This window comes from Scleropages formosus, chromosome 3 (assembly GCF_900964775.1).
Source record: "Scleropages formosus chromosome 3, fSclFor1.1, whole genome shotgun sequence".
Taxonomy (NCBI): domain Eukaryota; kingdom Metazoa; phylum Chordata; class Actinopteri; order Osteoglossiformes; family Osteoglossidae; genus Scleropages; species Scleropages formosus.
The window spans coordinates 27,501,281-27,517,237 of record NC_041808.1 but is presented as its reverse complement, the minus strand read 5'-3'; the positions used below and the strand labels follow the sequence as shown (position 1 = coordinate 27,517,237).

Sequence of the window (15,957 nt, the reverse complement as noted above, 5' to 3'; positions counted from 1 at the left end):
GTCCTCCTGTGTACTTAATACAAGTGCATATCACCCAGCGGCACAGCTGCTGAGTGGTGACACTGATCTGATGCCTCTCAGCTCCCTGTGTGGGTTTGAATTCGGCTCCGTCTTTCTTTGTAGCGTTGTTGGCATGTTCTCTGGTCCTATTACTTACAATTCTACAGAAAGTCTGTGCTTCAGGTGAAGCAGTAACTCTAAAACGTGCCCATACTTACATACTGCACATGTCATATGTGACAATGTCAATGTGCGTGTGATTGTCCGTGGTGGCATCATGCATGGTACCCCATCCAGCAAGCCTGTATAGGACAAGCAGTTGATGAAGGTGGGGAAAGAGATTAATTGAAGAGGTCATGGATGGATGATCCACATTTCCTACTTTGGAGGAAAAGAAATAAACCAAAAGCAAATGACTACTTAGCTATTCTGGCTTTCTGTGAGAAGCACTGGTTCAGCCAGGTTAAAATTTCCGTGCTGATGTTGCTGTGGAAATGCCAGCGCGCAGAGGAAGTCTGTTGTTTCCCAATGAACCAGGGTGAGCAGCTTTCATCAACACTAATAAGTGTTAACCCTTTCGGGTTTTTTTTTTTTTTTTATTTAATTGGACCACAGTTCTCAGACTGCCCCTTTAACTTCTGGTAAAGCTGGTGTTGAATACCCATAGGAAATTAGCAATATATTACAATATCTCATTCCTGCACACAATAAAAAATAAAAGATATGGGACAATATCAATAAAACCAATTTATTTCATATGATTAAATATTTAAAACATGTAACTCACAGTTAAATAGTGAAATAAAGAGCAATAACTTTCCCCACCATTCTTCTTAAATCTTTTAAATAAATATATAAATCCTTAAAGCTGACAAATAGCAGCAAATGGAGATTTTGTAACAAAACATTTCAACAAAATACAGCCCATGTAAGTAAGGTAACACTTGTTTCCCAGCACACTTGTATGCAAATTGCCTTATTAGAAAATACAGTTATGTACAGTTAACTCACAGACAATAACAGCAAAGTATATACATACACGAATATTTACAGGTTGAGTAACACTGAATAAATATGCAATAAACATGTACTTGCACATTTTGTAGAAATTTCATAGAAACAGCAGAAGTGGTTGAATTCAAATAGTGATAATTTCTTATGACTTAAATACTCCCCAACGATCATAAGGACGATATCCCACAGGTCTGCGAAGTATTCAATGCTGACTGCACAGGTTTGTGAAAAAAAAAAAAAAAAGACCTGTACATAAGTGTGTCAACAGGGCTGCGTGAGGTACACATGAGTGCGTGAGGAGAAACGCAAGGCAAGTCTGAAGGAGAACTTCATGTCTGGACAAGAGTTTCCTTTTCTGCAAATGTAAGAAGTGGAATTGATCCCACTCAAATTTCACCCTGACATTCCTAAAGTAAACACCAACTGTTTCTTCACTAAACATCATAGTCTGGTAGAGCAGAGTAGCTGATCCCCCCAGCAGAGGGAGGACTGGAGTGGAGAGGGAACAGCCAACACAGCACAGACCCTAAATGAGACACAAAGAGTGGACAACAGACCCAGAACATTAACAGTCTTAAAACCAAATGCTAAAACGGCATTCATACACAAATTCTGCAATCACTAGCAAACGCTTTAAGCTTTTAAAAAGAGAAACCCAAATACAATGCATACTCATGCAATTTAAAAAATTAAAAAATTCTTAGACACGCACCCCTGCCAAACACCTCCCTCAGAAGAGCAAGTTTTGGTTTGCGTGTATGTGAGTGCTGATTGCCAGTTGTCCGTTCCTTCATGAGCCTGTTCCTCATCTGCTCAATGGGCGTTTCGTCTGTTATTATGGACACCAGCTAGTGAGAGACAGAGAAACACAGAGCTTGCATACTGTATGTCACCAGCAAGAGATACATACGGTACTCAAGTAAGACACATAACTAACTTAAACAGATGTTTTATTGCCTGCAGCAAATACAAGCTAATACTTATTTTCCATATTACTGCATTAACTCAGCTTATTGCCATTCCAGAGTAAGATAAGCAGAAAAGATTACTTTATGCACTAAGATCACAGGTGACTTGTCTGCACTAGACTGCAGCAACAGCACTCCCTTATGGAAAGGAAAGAATCACACTACCATTTAACACAATACTCTCAACACAGCACGGTACCTGGTCATAGAAGATGACCATGACAAAGACCCCAAATAGAACTGACTCGACGAGCAGGATGATGTAGTGTGCTCTGTGGGAGACGGACAGGTCACATTAGTGGGACAACATTATCAAACGAGAGTAAACACCTAAACATTTCAGTTTAAAGAGTGTCAGAAACACACACAGATGCTCAAAGACACTGCTCGCACCTCTCTGAAAGAAAACTTACACAACCAAGTGTTTGCTGGGGGCTTCATCACCCTCCTTATCTCTTTCTCCATCGCCTCCTCTCTCACTCCTTATCCTCCAGATCCAGGCTGTCACCACCAGAGCAATGGAATACAAGCTGGCCAGTCCTGGAAGGCATAGCTGACAAATATTACTCACTGACACAGCAATAACAATATCACTAAATACTGTGGATGAACAACAACAATAACTGAGCTCACCAACTGGGAATGTTAGCAAAAACCAAAGTGCAAAAACTACAGTTTCCTGGCTAAACAAATGGCAATGGCTTCAATAAAAAAATAATATGATCACGTCTTCACAAGCAAAGTATATTTCAGTCACGGGTGTCAATCAGCATCAAACTCATAGTTTCGACAGATGTTCCTGAACTATATCAAAATAGATTTCAAACAGGAATGGCTGGTATCACATAGGCAGGGATCACAGATCATCCTGCAAGCAGTACTGAAGCTTGTCCTCACCAGTGTAGAAAAGAAACTGGATGAAGTACTTCTGGTTCAGTTCTCCAACACAGTTATTGATCCTGAAACAAACATAAGCACGAGCATGTACACCCTCATGAATAACAAATTATTTGATAAAATCTACACAGTCACCCTGAACGGAAAACTACACATGGGATATATCTTACAACACACTTACTGAAGCACAGGCACTCATAGGTGTAGGTATTAACCCAAGGAATGCTGGAATGGTTCTGTATTGTTCAGGGGCATACTGACAAGGGGCAACATGAAGGTGAAGGGGTAGATTATTGAAGGAAACCTGTGGAGGAATAATGACCACGAGAATGTGGCGAGATGAGAACTGAGCAGTGGTATCGAGGGGGTGAGAGTGAAACAGATCAATTTGATGCTGGCCACCAGAATGATGCTACAGTGAGGCACAAGTGACCTGGCACAGTGAGGGGGAGACAAACTGAGCAGTGGCAGTGAGGGGGGAGAGGGGGCAGTGTTGGAGAGCAGCCAGACTGACCAGGGGCAGTGGTGATCCATGCGACGGATGCAACGCTGACAGACCCTGCAATGGTGTGCACGTGGGGGGCGATATGTCTCACACCTGCTGCAAATGGTCCATCCCTCACAGCCCTGAGAGAGAGCATCATTACTGGCCACTGATCTGGACATCTGAACATAAGTGTGTAAATAGCACCGCACTCGCCCGTAGCCGCGTAGGACTGCTGAGCATCAGCAGTCACCGCAGCACCAACTTACACCAGCTGCAGACTGCTAACATTGACTACTAGCTTCTAACACCCTCCACCGACGATGGTCAAGAACTTAAAAACATTGGTGAAGTTTGGATGGACGGATGGCTCACCCTCTCATTTTTCCGTGATGACTGAGACCTCAGGTCAGAGAAGTCGATGGCTGTGTCTGGCAGCGGCACCATACCTGGCAGAGGGCAGAGGCAGAGTGTCCACTAAAGGGAACAGGGCTGCGCAAACAGATTCTCAATCTGAGCATCATTAAACACACAATCAACGGGGACCTAATATTTACATGTCTTCATTTAGCTCTTCTTCACGCAAACTTCCGCATTTAAGCTACATACAACTATTTACCCATGTGCACAGCTGGGTAATTACAGCGGAGCAATTTAGGGTAAGCACCTGGATCAACGGTGCAACAGCAAGAAGTGGAAATTGAACCTTGGTCCTCTGGGTTCAAAGGCTGCAGCTCTAACCATTACGAATAAACCCACACTCTGCACAGCTAAACTGGTGTGTCAACATTCAACATACACAGGCTACAGGGTTGCACAAGCTGTTTATTATTAAAGACAAAGATTACAGAGGTACTCGAGCAGGTTAGAATTAGACATGCGGGATACAGGCTGCCCAAGCTGTTTACCATTAAAAGCGGCCTATTGACTTGCTATAAATAAACGCGTGGTGGCAGAAGCATTTGTGGGGAGCTACTGACCTGGGTCAGAGAAGACAGCCTTGGAGTGACAGGCTAGCAACAGCAGCAGAATCACATTGAAGACAGCACCGTGGAGCGAGCACCACACACTGCGACGGACAGAGAGAGCAGACACGATCAGGTGGAAGAGCCAAGGCACCACTCCCAGTGACAGTTCCTCCATCGTACACCCCTTAGGCTAAGGCATAGAGTGGAGAGGGTGCTGAGCAAAGCAAGTAAAGCAAAACATGCCACACATGTAACGTCCCATGGCATGTTGTGGTACTGAAGCAGGACCAAAAACCGGCTGACCAAAGTACATTTCGAAAGTTGATCTGAGCCTGAAGTAAACATCCATTTGGGATGTGGGTTGAACATGACATGATGATCATCATGTCATGATCATTGCCGGCTTGTGGCTTGTTACCACGAGTTTGATGCACAAATGACATTGATTCAATTTCATTTCATTCTGACACGGGCATAAACACCCTTAAAGTAGAACACCAGCTGGCAGCCAAAATTAACACTTTTGAGGTGCAGTAAAATTATCGCAGCCCCGATCCCGACACAGATTTAACCACAGATCGTGAAGTCATGTTTACATGGGGGAAAAAGAGCGGCTTGTCAACGACAGCAGACAAATGCAAGGGCAGACGCGACATCGCACTCACCTCCCGGAATAGGCCGGGATCAGGACATACTGAATCACCACGTAGTCCGCGTAAAGAACGCTGAAATACGTCAGAATCAGGCACACGAAACCGCAAGGATCACGCCGACAGCGAAGCGCAGCCATGTTTGGAGGTAAGGACCCGCTTCCGGGTGACGTCATAGTATGGTCACATGATCACATGCACCTCCTCCAATGAGCGCGACGAGGTTTCCCGCCTTCAGGGCATCACTCGACAGAAGTGACCTTAGTTATTGTGTATTTACGTCACATTTCTGTTTAGTGTAAAACCTTCATGAGGGGCTAGGGAGCACTGGGCATAAGTTTAACTTTAAGGGTAATACTGGGCTGGAATTTTTTTCTGAAATTCTTTTCAATAAATGATGTTACAGCCGATGGAAGATGCTGGGTGCCAGAATGTTCTTTATCTTATCATGTTTGGCTTTCTCAAGGTTCTCTCCAGCTCTCAAAACAGTTCATTCCACATCAGAAGCAAGACTAGTTCACAATATTGAGAATAGTAAGAGTAAGGGAGGGGCTGGAACTGGTTCTCGTTTTGATATGTGATTGTTTTGGACACTGTCCAACCTGCATATTTTTAACTGGCATGTGACATCCAGAATGTTCTTTGTGTCAACGTATGAATGGATGGGACTTTGCTTATTTTCGTCAGCTGAGGATTGAGATAAAGGGAGACTATGTTCAATCCTACATGCGTGATTAATGAAGTTACTCTGCTCTCAGCATCAGAGACAGAGTGATCTTGGTTTTCTTCAAGCAACTGTGGAAAAAATGTAACCCTAACCCTAAATTATAGACATAAAGAGGGAAGAAGAATAACAACTGGCAGTGTAGTGTGTATTTGTGTACACACACATATACATGATGGCACTTCATGTCCGTCTCTATGGTAAAACACCAGAAAAGAGTTCATCCACAACAAATGTGTGAAAGCTCTGAAACTTTATTCAAGATTGTCTTTCAGGTGCTACCTTTTGAGAACAATTATACTAATTTTTCAGTAAACTTTGTTTACTTTATCACCAGCTCTCAAGATGGTTTTTCTTGCCGTCCATAGTTGTATCTTGTACAATCGCTTTCATAACTTGATGCAAGTCCTGCAGACACACATATGGAAAAGATGATGAGGACGTTGAGGCAGCAATATGTCAGAAGCACCTGGCATCGTTCACAATCTATATAAATACAATGACAATTTAAATCCTTTCTTTTATAATTGTAAGGAAAGTTTAAGTGAACCTTTAACCACATTTCATTCATTCATACTTATAAACATTTCATGCAAAAAAAATCTAGGCAATATTAATGAAAAGTCATTTCAGTTTCTGAATGGCAAAACTATGGTAAATTATGGACATAATAATAAAAGAAATACTGCACAACTCAACATTTCCAAGACTGAAATCATGTACCTCCCTGCTCATTCTTCCCCCTATCAAGAGCTCATCTTCAATAGTCAAAGCCTGGAAACAACTGACTGTAATCTCTGCTCCTCCCAGCAAATCACAACCCTAACTTACTCTCACAAACACTCTTCAAAATTCGCAGAATTTGCCAGTGCATCACATCCTAGTCCAGGCCATGGTGATCTCTCATCTAGGCTACTGCAGTGCCCTCCTGTCTGGTCTTTCGTCCTCTGCCATCAAGTCTCGACAGCTCCTTCCACATCTGGGTGCCAGCTTGTCTCCATCACAAAGGGCCCAAAATCAAAAACTTCACTTTTCACTCTAGGCCATGATGTGATGGAACAAGCCACCTCTGTCCTTCAGAACTGCTGAGTCCATTCTAGTATTGAAGATGGCACTCCACTTTTGGACTCATTTTCTTCCCAAGCTCCTGACAGCTTTGTCAAATAATGCTTCCTTGCATGTTACTTTAATTTATGAATTGTCTATTTCTATACATTTCTAAAGGTATAAATATGTAATATTTAATAAAGAATATGTGCTTAAAAAAAGTTGTGTATCTAAGCCCCCTCTGTGTTGGTGAGACAATTTTTTTTAATTCTGAGATGTACAGTATGTTGCTTTGGGAAAAATATAATGCCAAATGAAAAAATATCAGTGGAAATGTAAAGAAGATATGGACATTATAAAAAGTGTAAAGCAAGAAGTTTATCCATTTCTGTTCTAAAGAAATGCCTGAAGTTGAGCTGGCAATGTTACCTGAGGACATTCATATCAAGGATACTCTTAACTGGCATACTCTTTGGCCCAGAGGAAGGATGGAAAACCTTTCCGTCCTTTTTCACTGATGCAGCTCTTGATGTTTTCAAGCCATAAGCGTCAGCAGAGTGGGAAGGGTACGCCTCAAATGTTCCTGCCTTCATTCCTCCAATCTACCAAGAGACAACAGCAATTGCAAGTGAAAATATTTTTGATTATTCAAATTCTGCAACAATTACACAGACACTGGGACATCAGTAAAAAGTCCATTAATGATGGAACTCTGTAGGAAGCAGGCTGCATATTTTTTAAAGCTACAAACTTCGGATTTGAAGGAACCATGTTTGAATCCCACCTCCCCCCGTAGTACCCTTGATCAAGACACTTATCCTGAATCAATACAATAAAACGTACCCAGCTGATGGATAAACCATTAAGTTACCTTAGAGAAAAGCACCAGCCAAATAATGAATGTGCTTCCGCATGTGTGTACATGCAAATAACAAACTCTATAGCTATGTACATTATGTAAGACATTTATACCGACCCTTTTTCCAGGTGAGCTTGGTCTGAAAGGAACCAAAGAAGCCTTTATTTTTTCAGGGTTTTTCATGGGTGGTAGTGGCCTGTCAGCCTTATATGGATTATTATCAAAATACTCCATTGGATGAAGGTTGAAATGGAAGGCAGGTCCTTTCATCAAGGACCTGTGCGCTCGCATCTCTCTCTAGAAAAACGGACAAACATTTCCAATTACGAACAGATACCCAGCTTGGTCCAGATGGTAATTTGGGGTTTTTATAACAAAGTTTATCACATTAATATTTCAAATTTTTCTCACCTTTAAAATCTCTCTTGTTCTGTCATAGGGGTCAGCAGAATAAGATTCAAGTTTCGACAGAGTGACATTTGGATACCTAATTAGCATAAAAACAATCGTCATAAGTTCTCCTGAAAGCGTATCAACATGTTATGATATGTATATATTTTTTTATTGTGTACATACCCGTATCCACTTCCTTTTTTTGGTGGGTTTGTTACAAAATTCTTCCCTGGTGCTTTGTAGGGTTTTCTAGCAATCTGCAATGCACTCATGGCTTTGACAGGTCCGCTCAGTGTCCCATAGTAACTGCCAGCCCCAGACCTTAAACACAAGTCTACCTTTTATAACACTTCAGATCCCTGGGATTTTGTTCATACTCAAGTTTAACTAGACCTTTACAAGCCTCATCTGAGATCATTCCCTCTGGGCTCATTACTGATTCAACAGTCATTTTGAAACAATGTCAATTAGACTTGTGAGACAGTAGCTGAAAAACTTGGGACTTGAAAGTCAATACTCTTTATTACTGTATGGATCTGAATTTAAATCCAAGTTGCAGCCAAAATGAAATCTTTTGCTTTTCAAAAGCGGACTTGTCTGTCATACACAAGGTCATTGATCCACCACTGAAGGACACAGATGAGGGTTTCCTAATAACCCTGTGAACTACTGACAAGTTAACATCACATTTAATTGTGTGTACCCTTGCCTCCAGCAAACAATAAAATATGTTCTTACGGTCTCTGTTCTCCACTGCTTGGTAGAAAGGCCTTCCCTACATTACGCTTGGCCTGTTGCATTTTGTACTGCCTTCGAAGTTTCCCAGGGTCCGCGAATGCTTCCCCTTCAAAGATCCTTCTATACTGAGACTCAAAGTAACCCACTTGTAATCCGCACTTTTTCTTTGGTACGCTGCTCAGTATTTGTTTGTTTTTATAGGCAGACTCATTGAAAGGTCCTTAAAAATGCAGACCAAAAACAACAGAAATGTAACGTTAACCACTTTCCAGGATCACAGTAAAAATTGCATTTTCATTTTTATGTCACATATGGCAAGTAACAGAAATCAAAGTACTAAACTGGGTCTTTGAGTTATGAATGTTCAAGTCACGGAATTTTAAAAGGTACAAACGATTTCGCATTTATGTATATTCTAGTTTCTTTGCTAAACATTTTTAAAAATTTGTTTTTTGCAAGGCAAACATCACTTTGATATCTACATGCAGAAGTTAGTTTGCAGTGAAATGCACCCAGAGTAGGAATGTAGGATCGGAGAAATTCAAATCACTTAAAGTGTTTACAGCTCAGGTTTGGATTTTGTGAATGCTGGTGCTGATAACACAAATGTTGTACGTGTTTGTGGGATAAATAGGAATTAATGGAAATTTTTCTTTTTAAGCATTTTAAATTTGCTGAGTCCCTTCTGCCATTCAAGATGGGACTGAACTCATGTCCTTTGGACTTGTTTCCCTCCAAAGCTGCTGACGGCTTCATAAGATAGTCCTTCACCGTTTGTTACTTTTATTTATGAATTTTCTATTTCCATACACAAAATTACAAAAACGTTAAAAGCCTTACAGTTTTACATAAATTGGTCCTATGTCTTTATTATGCCTTTTATTTTTGATTTTAAAGATAACTTCTGTAAAGACGTTGATGAATGGTGCACATGTTATTTTAAATTAACCAAAAATGATAAATAAGAATGCTGTGACAGATAGGCATCCTATCCATTGTGTTCCTTGCTTCATGCTCTGTGTTTCACAGATTTGAAACAGTGATCCTGCTTTGGACAAGCTGTTGATGAATGTGTAATAAATAAATAAAGTCCTACAAGAAACTTTAAAATCATTATAGATTTGTCTGAGGGTTTTTCAGAACCTTGCCTGTGAATGAATAGAGGAAAATCTGTGTTATTCCATTTTTATTGACTATAACATAGCGGTTTGAATTTAAACAACTTCATTTATTATCAGAATCCTGGTCCCAGTTATGGTCGTAAGGTGAGGGCCCAGTGTATATTGGATCAGACCATTCCCAGATTTTCTGGAAATCATCCTGCCAAAATAACCTCGGGTACTTTTTCTTTTGTACAGTTCTCAAATTTATCAGTGGCAAATTCAGAGTAGGAGTCAATGAACGTACTGTAAACAAAAGGGACATATTTGTCCCCAGTGCTGATGTATCCCATCTCTTTGAAGAGCCCTATCCTCTCCATGTCAGACTTCCCTTCTTGAGGCATAGCTGTGAACTTCAGCACCACACTTTGTAGCAGGAAGAAAATTAACAGCAATGTGTTCTGCAAAATGAATAAAGCAATACAGTAAATAGCCATTTAAAGTATAAAATCTAAATCCTCATCCACTTTGTAATAAGATATATTTTCTGTGTAGCTCTTCAATTACAGTTAATTTTCATATTATATAGGAACAGCACATTACTCTGGTAAACTTCTGCAATTTGCGCTCTTTATTGGAAAAGGAAACAAACAATCCAAACAAGGTACAGGTAACTTATTTATGCACATATATCAGGGTACTGGATTGTACTCACATAAGTACAATATTAATGCTGATGGCACGGACTTACCAAGTCCCCTGTCAATTAGCGAAATGATGCTCTACATCATTGCGTGTCCTTTGTGATTTGTGTACAGCTGTTACCCTGGAGATCTCCCTGTGCGACTTGATAAAGGCTCCGGAGTTGAACGGACAATCTATCTACATACAGTTCCAGATTCGCCAGATCCATTTCCAGTTTTTGCAATGGTCTTGGGTCTGGGATTTGCAATGGAAGGGAATTTTAAAAGGAATGAAATTTCAGTATTTGGTAATCCAAAGAAAGCGATACCGGGGGACTTGGCGTGTGTGGGGTCGGCAGCCCCAGCCGTCCCCGCTACTCTGGAGCTGTCACTGGTGGAGCGCAGCCGGGGCGAAATCGACCAGGGAGCAGAAGGTTCGCCGCAGAACGGGCCGCCATCGCCCCGCCCATCGCTTATCGCCCCGCCCATCGCTCATAGCCCCGCCCATCGCTCGTCGCTCACCCAGAAAGTGTCCTGTTCTCCGATCTTTCTGAAAACGTTTGGAGATGAAGATCAGTAACCTCAGGGAAAGGGCTCAGGATCTCCAGGGAAATAAAGTAGGTTAAAATAAGCTTGGCGTTAGCTATAAATACATCACTTGGTGTTTTTTAATTAATGAAATCGAATTATGTATTAATTAATTTTCTATTACCTGAAGAAACGTATAAAACACAGGTAGATAGATTATAAACAGTTTAATGTACGTAATGCATAGATTATCAGGGAAGCCACATCTGGATGAGAAAATCCTTTTTTCCGTGTTTCTGCTTTGAAAAATCTATTCACTAAAACCTTAATATGAATAATATGGCCTTTGAGTTTGAGCAACTTTAGTAAAACAGAAAAAATAACATGTATTGAGCGAGGCTGTTTTCGGTAAAGAATTCTGCAAAATGCTTTGAAATACATGTACAGTATCTGCTGGATCATGTCCTAGGTACGTTATTTAAACTGTTGACTATCGGTGCTCCTCTCCGGTCCATCATGGACAACGATTGCCATCCTCTGCACACCACCTTGGTCCATTTATCACAGGATCTCTTTCAGCAACAGGATGCTCCAGTGGAGGCTTTTCCAAGATGCTACCAAGGCTCAGGCTCTGCAAAGTGGGGGGCGGGGGCATGATTCCTACTGGCACCACCTCACTTAATTCACTCTGCCCTGTCTTGTGTAAATACATTTACCTTGTTCATTTACCTAACTTGCTTATCTCCTCTTCAGTACTGCATGTGTGTACATGTGATGTATATTGTATGTTGCTGGTCACAGAATTTCCCCACTGGGATCAATAAACCATTCATTCATTCATTAACCTAAACAGAACGCTTGAATAATTTAAAAACTAAAATTTCTATAGTAGGTTATGAAATTTAAAGCTAAGAAGCACATTCTGTCACCAACAGCCACAGGCAACGCAGTGGTTAAACTGTCATTTATAAACTGTCAGTTCCAAAATGAGCCCTGCTGCCGTTATGTTGAAAAGTGGGTAATCTGAAACACTTTTAAAAATTATCCAAATGCATAACTGGGTGAAGTTTCACACACTTTCTGAACCGCTTGTCCCATTCAGGGTCGCAGGGAACCAGAGCCTAACCTGGCAACTCAGGGCATGAGGCTGGGGGGGGAGGGGACACACCCAGGACTGGACGCCAGTCTGTCGCAAGGCACCCCAAGCGGGACTTGAACCCCAGACCCAATCCAACCCACTGCGCCACCGCACCCCCCTATGGGCAAAGTTTCAAGTGACTTAAAATACTGGCTTATCTTAACAAAAGATGAATAATAAAAATGCACATTGTTGGAATCTCCCTGACTAATGACAATGTGGATAGAGTAAGGAGGTGGCTCATGTGTAGCAGGAGTGCATGTGAGGTTTTCAGGACCATCCCCAGTGGACGTCAATGTGCATGACTAGGAGGGGCAAGGACTCTTCTTTTACTACATAAGTCATCTCCTTTCCAACACCTCTTCCTCCCTCATTCTCACCCATTTCCCAGACCTTCTACTGGACTTGCTGTCAGGAAGATAAAGGGTGAATTTCATCCTTGTTAACACATGTGCGCTGGTGTTTTCCCTCTGAAGAAATCAAGTTTTCATCTAGAGAAAGCAAACGCTTCCACATGTCACCATCTTCTTCTATTATTGAACTTATTTCTTTACATGCATTCATCTACGTTTATTTCGATTACCCTTTTCTGCAAAGGAACCTACAGGGGTTGCCTCATTTATATATTTGGGTATTTTTTTACTGTAGTAGTTCAGGGTAGGCACCTTGATTTCAAGGGTAGCACAACAGGAGGTGGGATTTGAACCTGGGTCCGAAACAAAAACTCAGGATGGATTTCTTTCATCACATCAAATGGTACTAGATGACCATACCCATAAATAAAACTGAACAAGACAGTTATATGGTTTTGCAATTTATTGTTTATAAATGCTGTAGAATTTGGTAAAAATAAAATTTGTTCCTAATAAACAATAAAATAGTCAACTTTTCATAATATATTGCACAATAAAGCTTTTTTTAATGGTCACAACAAAATAGTGAAACAATGTTCAGACACTGTCTGTGGACATTTCTTTACATGTACAACACTTATCATTCCACAACTATTCACAATAAATAACCAAAAAGGTCGGAAAAGCTGATCTTGGCTTCCTGCGCTTGATATTGGCAGTTAAGCTGGCTCTTCGTTATCTTCCAGCTAACGGACAGGGAGGTGAGGGGTGGGGGAGGATTTGAAAATAACCTGAAAGGCTCTTTACAGTACTGTATTGTCATGTATCTTCAGATAGTGGTGTCAGTGAGGAAAAACAAAATCAAAGAACTGAGTAAAAGTGTTCATTCCTTTTGCTGTTACATAACAACCCATTGGGCTATGACAGTTTTGCAGGATAACAGGTACTCCTCTTCCTAGTGTTTGGGGATGAGAGTCATGTCACTGGTCAAGTGTGGTCCGTTTCCACCCTCATCTCAGGGCAAAGCTCCTTCAGCAGCATTTCCATGAGCACCTGAAAAGCACCCAGCAATGTGTCACGCTTACGGCATAAATTTCAAACTGATCACATCCAAACAGCCTATTGATTCATAACCCAGTAATGCTTTCGCTTCAATTTTAATTTGCAGGGCTGCCTTCATTCAACTCCTTTCCACAGTGTTTACAACTTGAGTCTGGTGTTTCTGAGTGCTGGTGATGAATAAAAAAATGAGGAACACTGAACATGTGTATGGGGAGAATCAGTCAACAACTGGCATTCAGTAGGGGTTTACAGAGAGAGGGTATTTATATATTTATATATATATATATATATTATTTAACAGTGATTTTAAATTAGGTTTAATGAAGCCTAAGGTTAATCAAACTGTTCAAATGAAACACTGCTGATTTTCATTTACTATTTCTATATTGAAGATTTTTAAACAATCATACATTAGTTAAGCTGTTATTGACTGAAGAGTTGACAACCTTTGCGCATGCTTATTTGAGGCCAGCAGCACTGAATGGAAGGTTACTGAGATTTGTTCTCAATAATGTTAAAGTTTTAATCTTAGTGTAGTATACTACTACTACTACTAAAGAATTCTAAAATAAAAGTGTACAAAGTGGTGCACCCTGTGATGAAGGGGTGTACCCTGAATTACTCCCTGCTTCCCTGGTACAGGAGACCACAAAAACCTTTTTGACTTAGTAGTAGTAAAAGCGATCTTGGATTACCGATAAATCAAATCACATACAGAACTGGAACTTTCTTCCCCAGTTGTGTTCATGAGCTGAGGACCCAGTGTACATCTTCAAGCTGGATCCACTGGATGGCAGTACTGGATAAGTGCTAAATACCAAGCTAGAGCCATGTGACTGTGCCATGAGAATCAACAAAATGAAAAAGAGCTCCTATTAAATTTTACAAGGAAACTTATTGCTCCAAAGAATGCCGTAACACTTGGTCCAAATTCACGCAGCAGAGCTCACACAAAGGATCCCTCATCACAGAAAGAGTGCAGAACACACAAAATGCCATGAAATAATTCAAAGGCTGTCGTGGACCTCGTGAAAAGTTCCATGGAACTCCTGTATAATAACTAAAACTTACGTAGAGGAGATGCTTGTTGGCGCTGGCCTCCTGAAGTGCATTGAAAATCTTGATGATCCCATACCTGGCGTTCTGTTGTCCCACCAGGTTCTGGAGTGCATCTAGAAAAGAGCATTTCCAAAAGTCCTAAAGAACACTTGAATGTTTGTGAAAAATCGTGAAAAATGAATGCACCAGGTAGGAGGGAGGGACTGAGAGCGATGGGGGCTCGGGCTCACCAGGAATGTTGTCCAGCAGCTTCTGCTGAGCTTTCTCTTTGGTTGCCCTGCGCTCCGCATCTGACCGCACCTTGTTGTGTGGCGCCAGCTTCCCATTGGGCCAGAAGGCGTCTCGGAAAACGTTGATGTAATACACGAGCATCGGTTCACCGAACATCCAGCTGACAGTGTCTCGGATCTGCCTGCGAACAGTAACCGAGCTTTGAGGTCCGGTGCAAGAAAGCATCACTAAACCAGACTGAGTGCTTCAAATGCAGAACTGTACACTCACAGTCCACCTGAGCACGAGCAGACCTCAGGTGGTCACATATTGGAATGAATGGACAGTCTTAATGCATCACAATATTTAACATTTTCAGGGATTTTTAAATAATAATAATTAAAAAACACATACTATACACATCTCAATACATATCATAAAAATTATTTTTGTAAATGCAGAATTGGAAGGACTCGTATTCTTTGCACCAGCTCCTCCTCCTCATTAACACCATAGATAATTTTTCTCCCTAGTGCTACAACATTGGCTTAAATGAAACCCACTTAAAAAGATACACTTTGGATGTATGTTTTTTTTTTTTTTTTTAAAGAAAAAAAAACATTTTTTCATATACTTTTCATATAATAATATGAAAAGTTAATTTCAGAGTGATGCAAATAAATCATATCTGGCAGATTAGAATGACTTGTCAATTACATGAGCAGACCCCCTCAAGCCCATTAGTCCAGTCATTCTAGAACGAAAAAAGATTACCATCACATTGTTGATTAGAATACATTACCCAGATACTTTAATGGGGAAAAAAAAGCTTATCAGAAGCTGGAAAAACACATCTAGGTCTTTCCTGGGTATCAACTCATGCCAATTACCTTTGTCAAAGGTAGGACTGCAGGATGTGGCTTTCAAACCAGGGTTATTTGAGTACACAGCAGTGATTCTAACCACTATGCCACCTGTCACCTAGTCACTTTGTCCTGGCCTGACTTCCTGAATCCCATATGCATGTTTTACAGATCGCATACATGTGCGTACACATGTGAGCTACAGGCCGACAGTACAAC

At 41.0% G+C, this 15,957-nt stretch overlaps 3 protein-coding genes across 3 annotated transcripts in view; all 3 read right to left on the bottom strand.

Moving 5' to 3' along the window:
* Positions 1–753: 753 nt before the first annotated feature.
* LOC108926090 (palmitoyltransferase ZDHHC3) lies at positions 754–5,131 on the bottom strand. The gene is made up of 9 exons (XM_018738570.1): positions 4,997–5,131; positions 4,344–4,432; positions 3,739–3,812; positions 3,394–3,506; positions 2,880–2,941; positions 2,396–2,522; positions 2,182–2,254; positions 1,727–1,862; positions 754–1,540 (listed from the first exon to the last, which is right to left on the bottom strand). The coding sequence occupies exons 1-9, from the start codon at positions 5,119–5,121 to the stop codon at positions 1,449–1,451; spliced, it is 891 nt and encodes a 296-aa protein (XP_018594086.1). The 5' UTR covers positions 5,122–5,131; the 3' UTR covers positions 754–1,448.
* Positions 5,132–7,173: 2,042 nt separating this feature from the next.
* Positions 7,174–10,661, bottom strand: cfap96 (cilia and flagella associated protein 96). Its single transcript, XM_018738595.1, has 7 exons — positions 10,594–10,661; positions 10,150–10,303; positions 8,743–8,962; positions 8,188–8,325; positions 8,023–8,098; positions 7,729–7,908; positions 7,174–7,354 (listed from the first exon to the last, which is right to left on the bottom strand). Exons 2-7 carry the CDS (start codon positions 10,244–10,246, stop codon positions 7,178–7,180), a joined length of 888 nt encoding a protein of 295 aa, XP_018594111.1. The 5' UTR covers positions 10,247–10,303; positions 10,594–10,661; the 3' UTR covers positions 7,174–7,177.
* A 2,461-nt stretch (positions 10,662–13,122) lies between these two features.
* snx25 (sorting nexin 25) overlaps positions 13,123–15,957 on the bottom strand; it is a 38,283-nt gene continuing 35,448 nt past the window's right edge. Inside the window, exons 17-19 of the mRNA XM_018738374.2 lie at positions 14,896–15,077; positions 14,678–14,778; positions 13,123–13,597 (exon numbers count right to left, since the gene is read on the bottom strand). Of these exons, the coding sequence (XP_018593890.2) occupies positions 13,532–13,597; positions 14,678–14,778; positions 14,896–15,077 (349 nt within the window). The 3' untranslated portion in view covers positions 13,123–13,531. The remainder of the gene's footprint in view (positions 13,598–14,677; positions 14,779–14,895; positions 15,078–15,957) is intronic.

Coding starts and splice junctions, on each gene's coding strand:
- LOC108926090 (XM_018738570.1), bottom strand. CDS start 5,121: ATGGCTGCGCTTCGCTGTCGGCGTGATCCTTGCGGTTTCGTGTGCCTG. Junction 3,507..3,738: donor CATCACGGAAAAATGAGAGG/GTGAGCCATCCG, acceptor GCTCTCTCTCAG/GGCTGTGAGGGATGGACCAT. Junction 1,863..2,181: donor TGGTCATCTTCTATGACCAG/GTACCGTGCTGT, acceptor GTCTCTCACTAG/CTGGTGTCCATAATAACAGA.
- cfap96 (XM_018738595.1), bottom strand. CDS start 10,246: ATGCCTCAAGAAGGGAAGTCTGACATGGAGAGGATAGGGCTCTTCAAA. Junction 8,326..8,742: donor AGCAGTGGAGAACAGAGACC/GTAAGAACATAT, acceptor CTTGTGTTTAAG/GTCTGGGGCTGGCAGTTACT. Junction 8,099..8,187: donor AAAAAAGGAAGTGGATACGG/GTATGTACACAA, acceptor TATGCTAATTAG/GTATCCAAATGTCACTCTGT.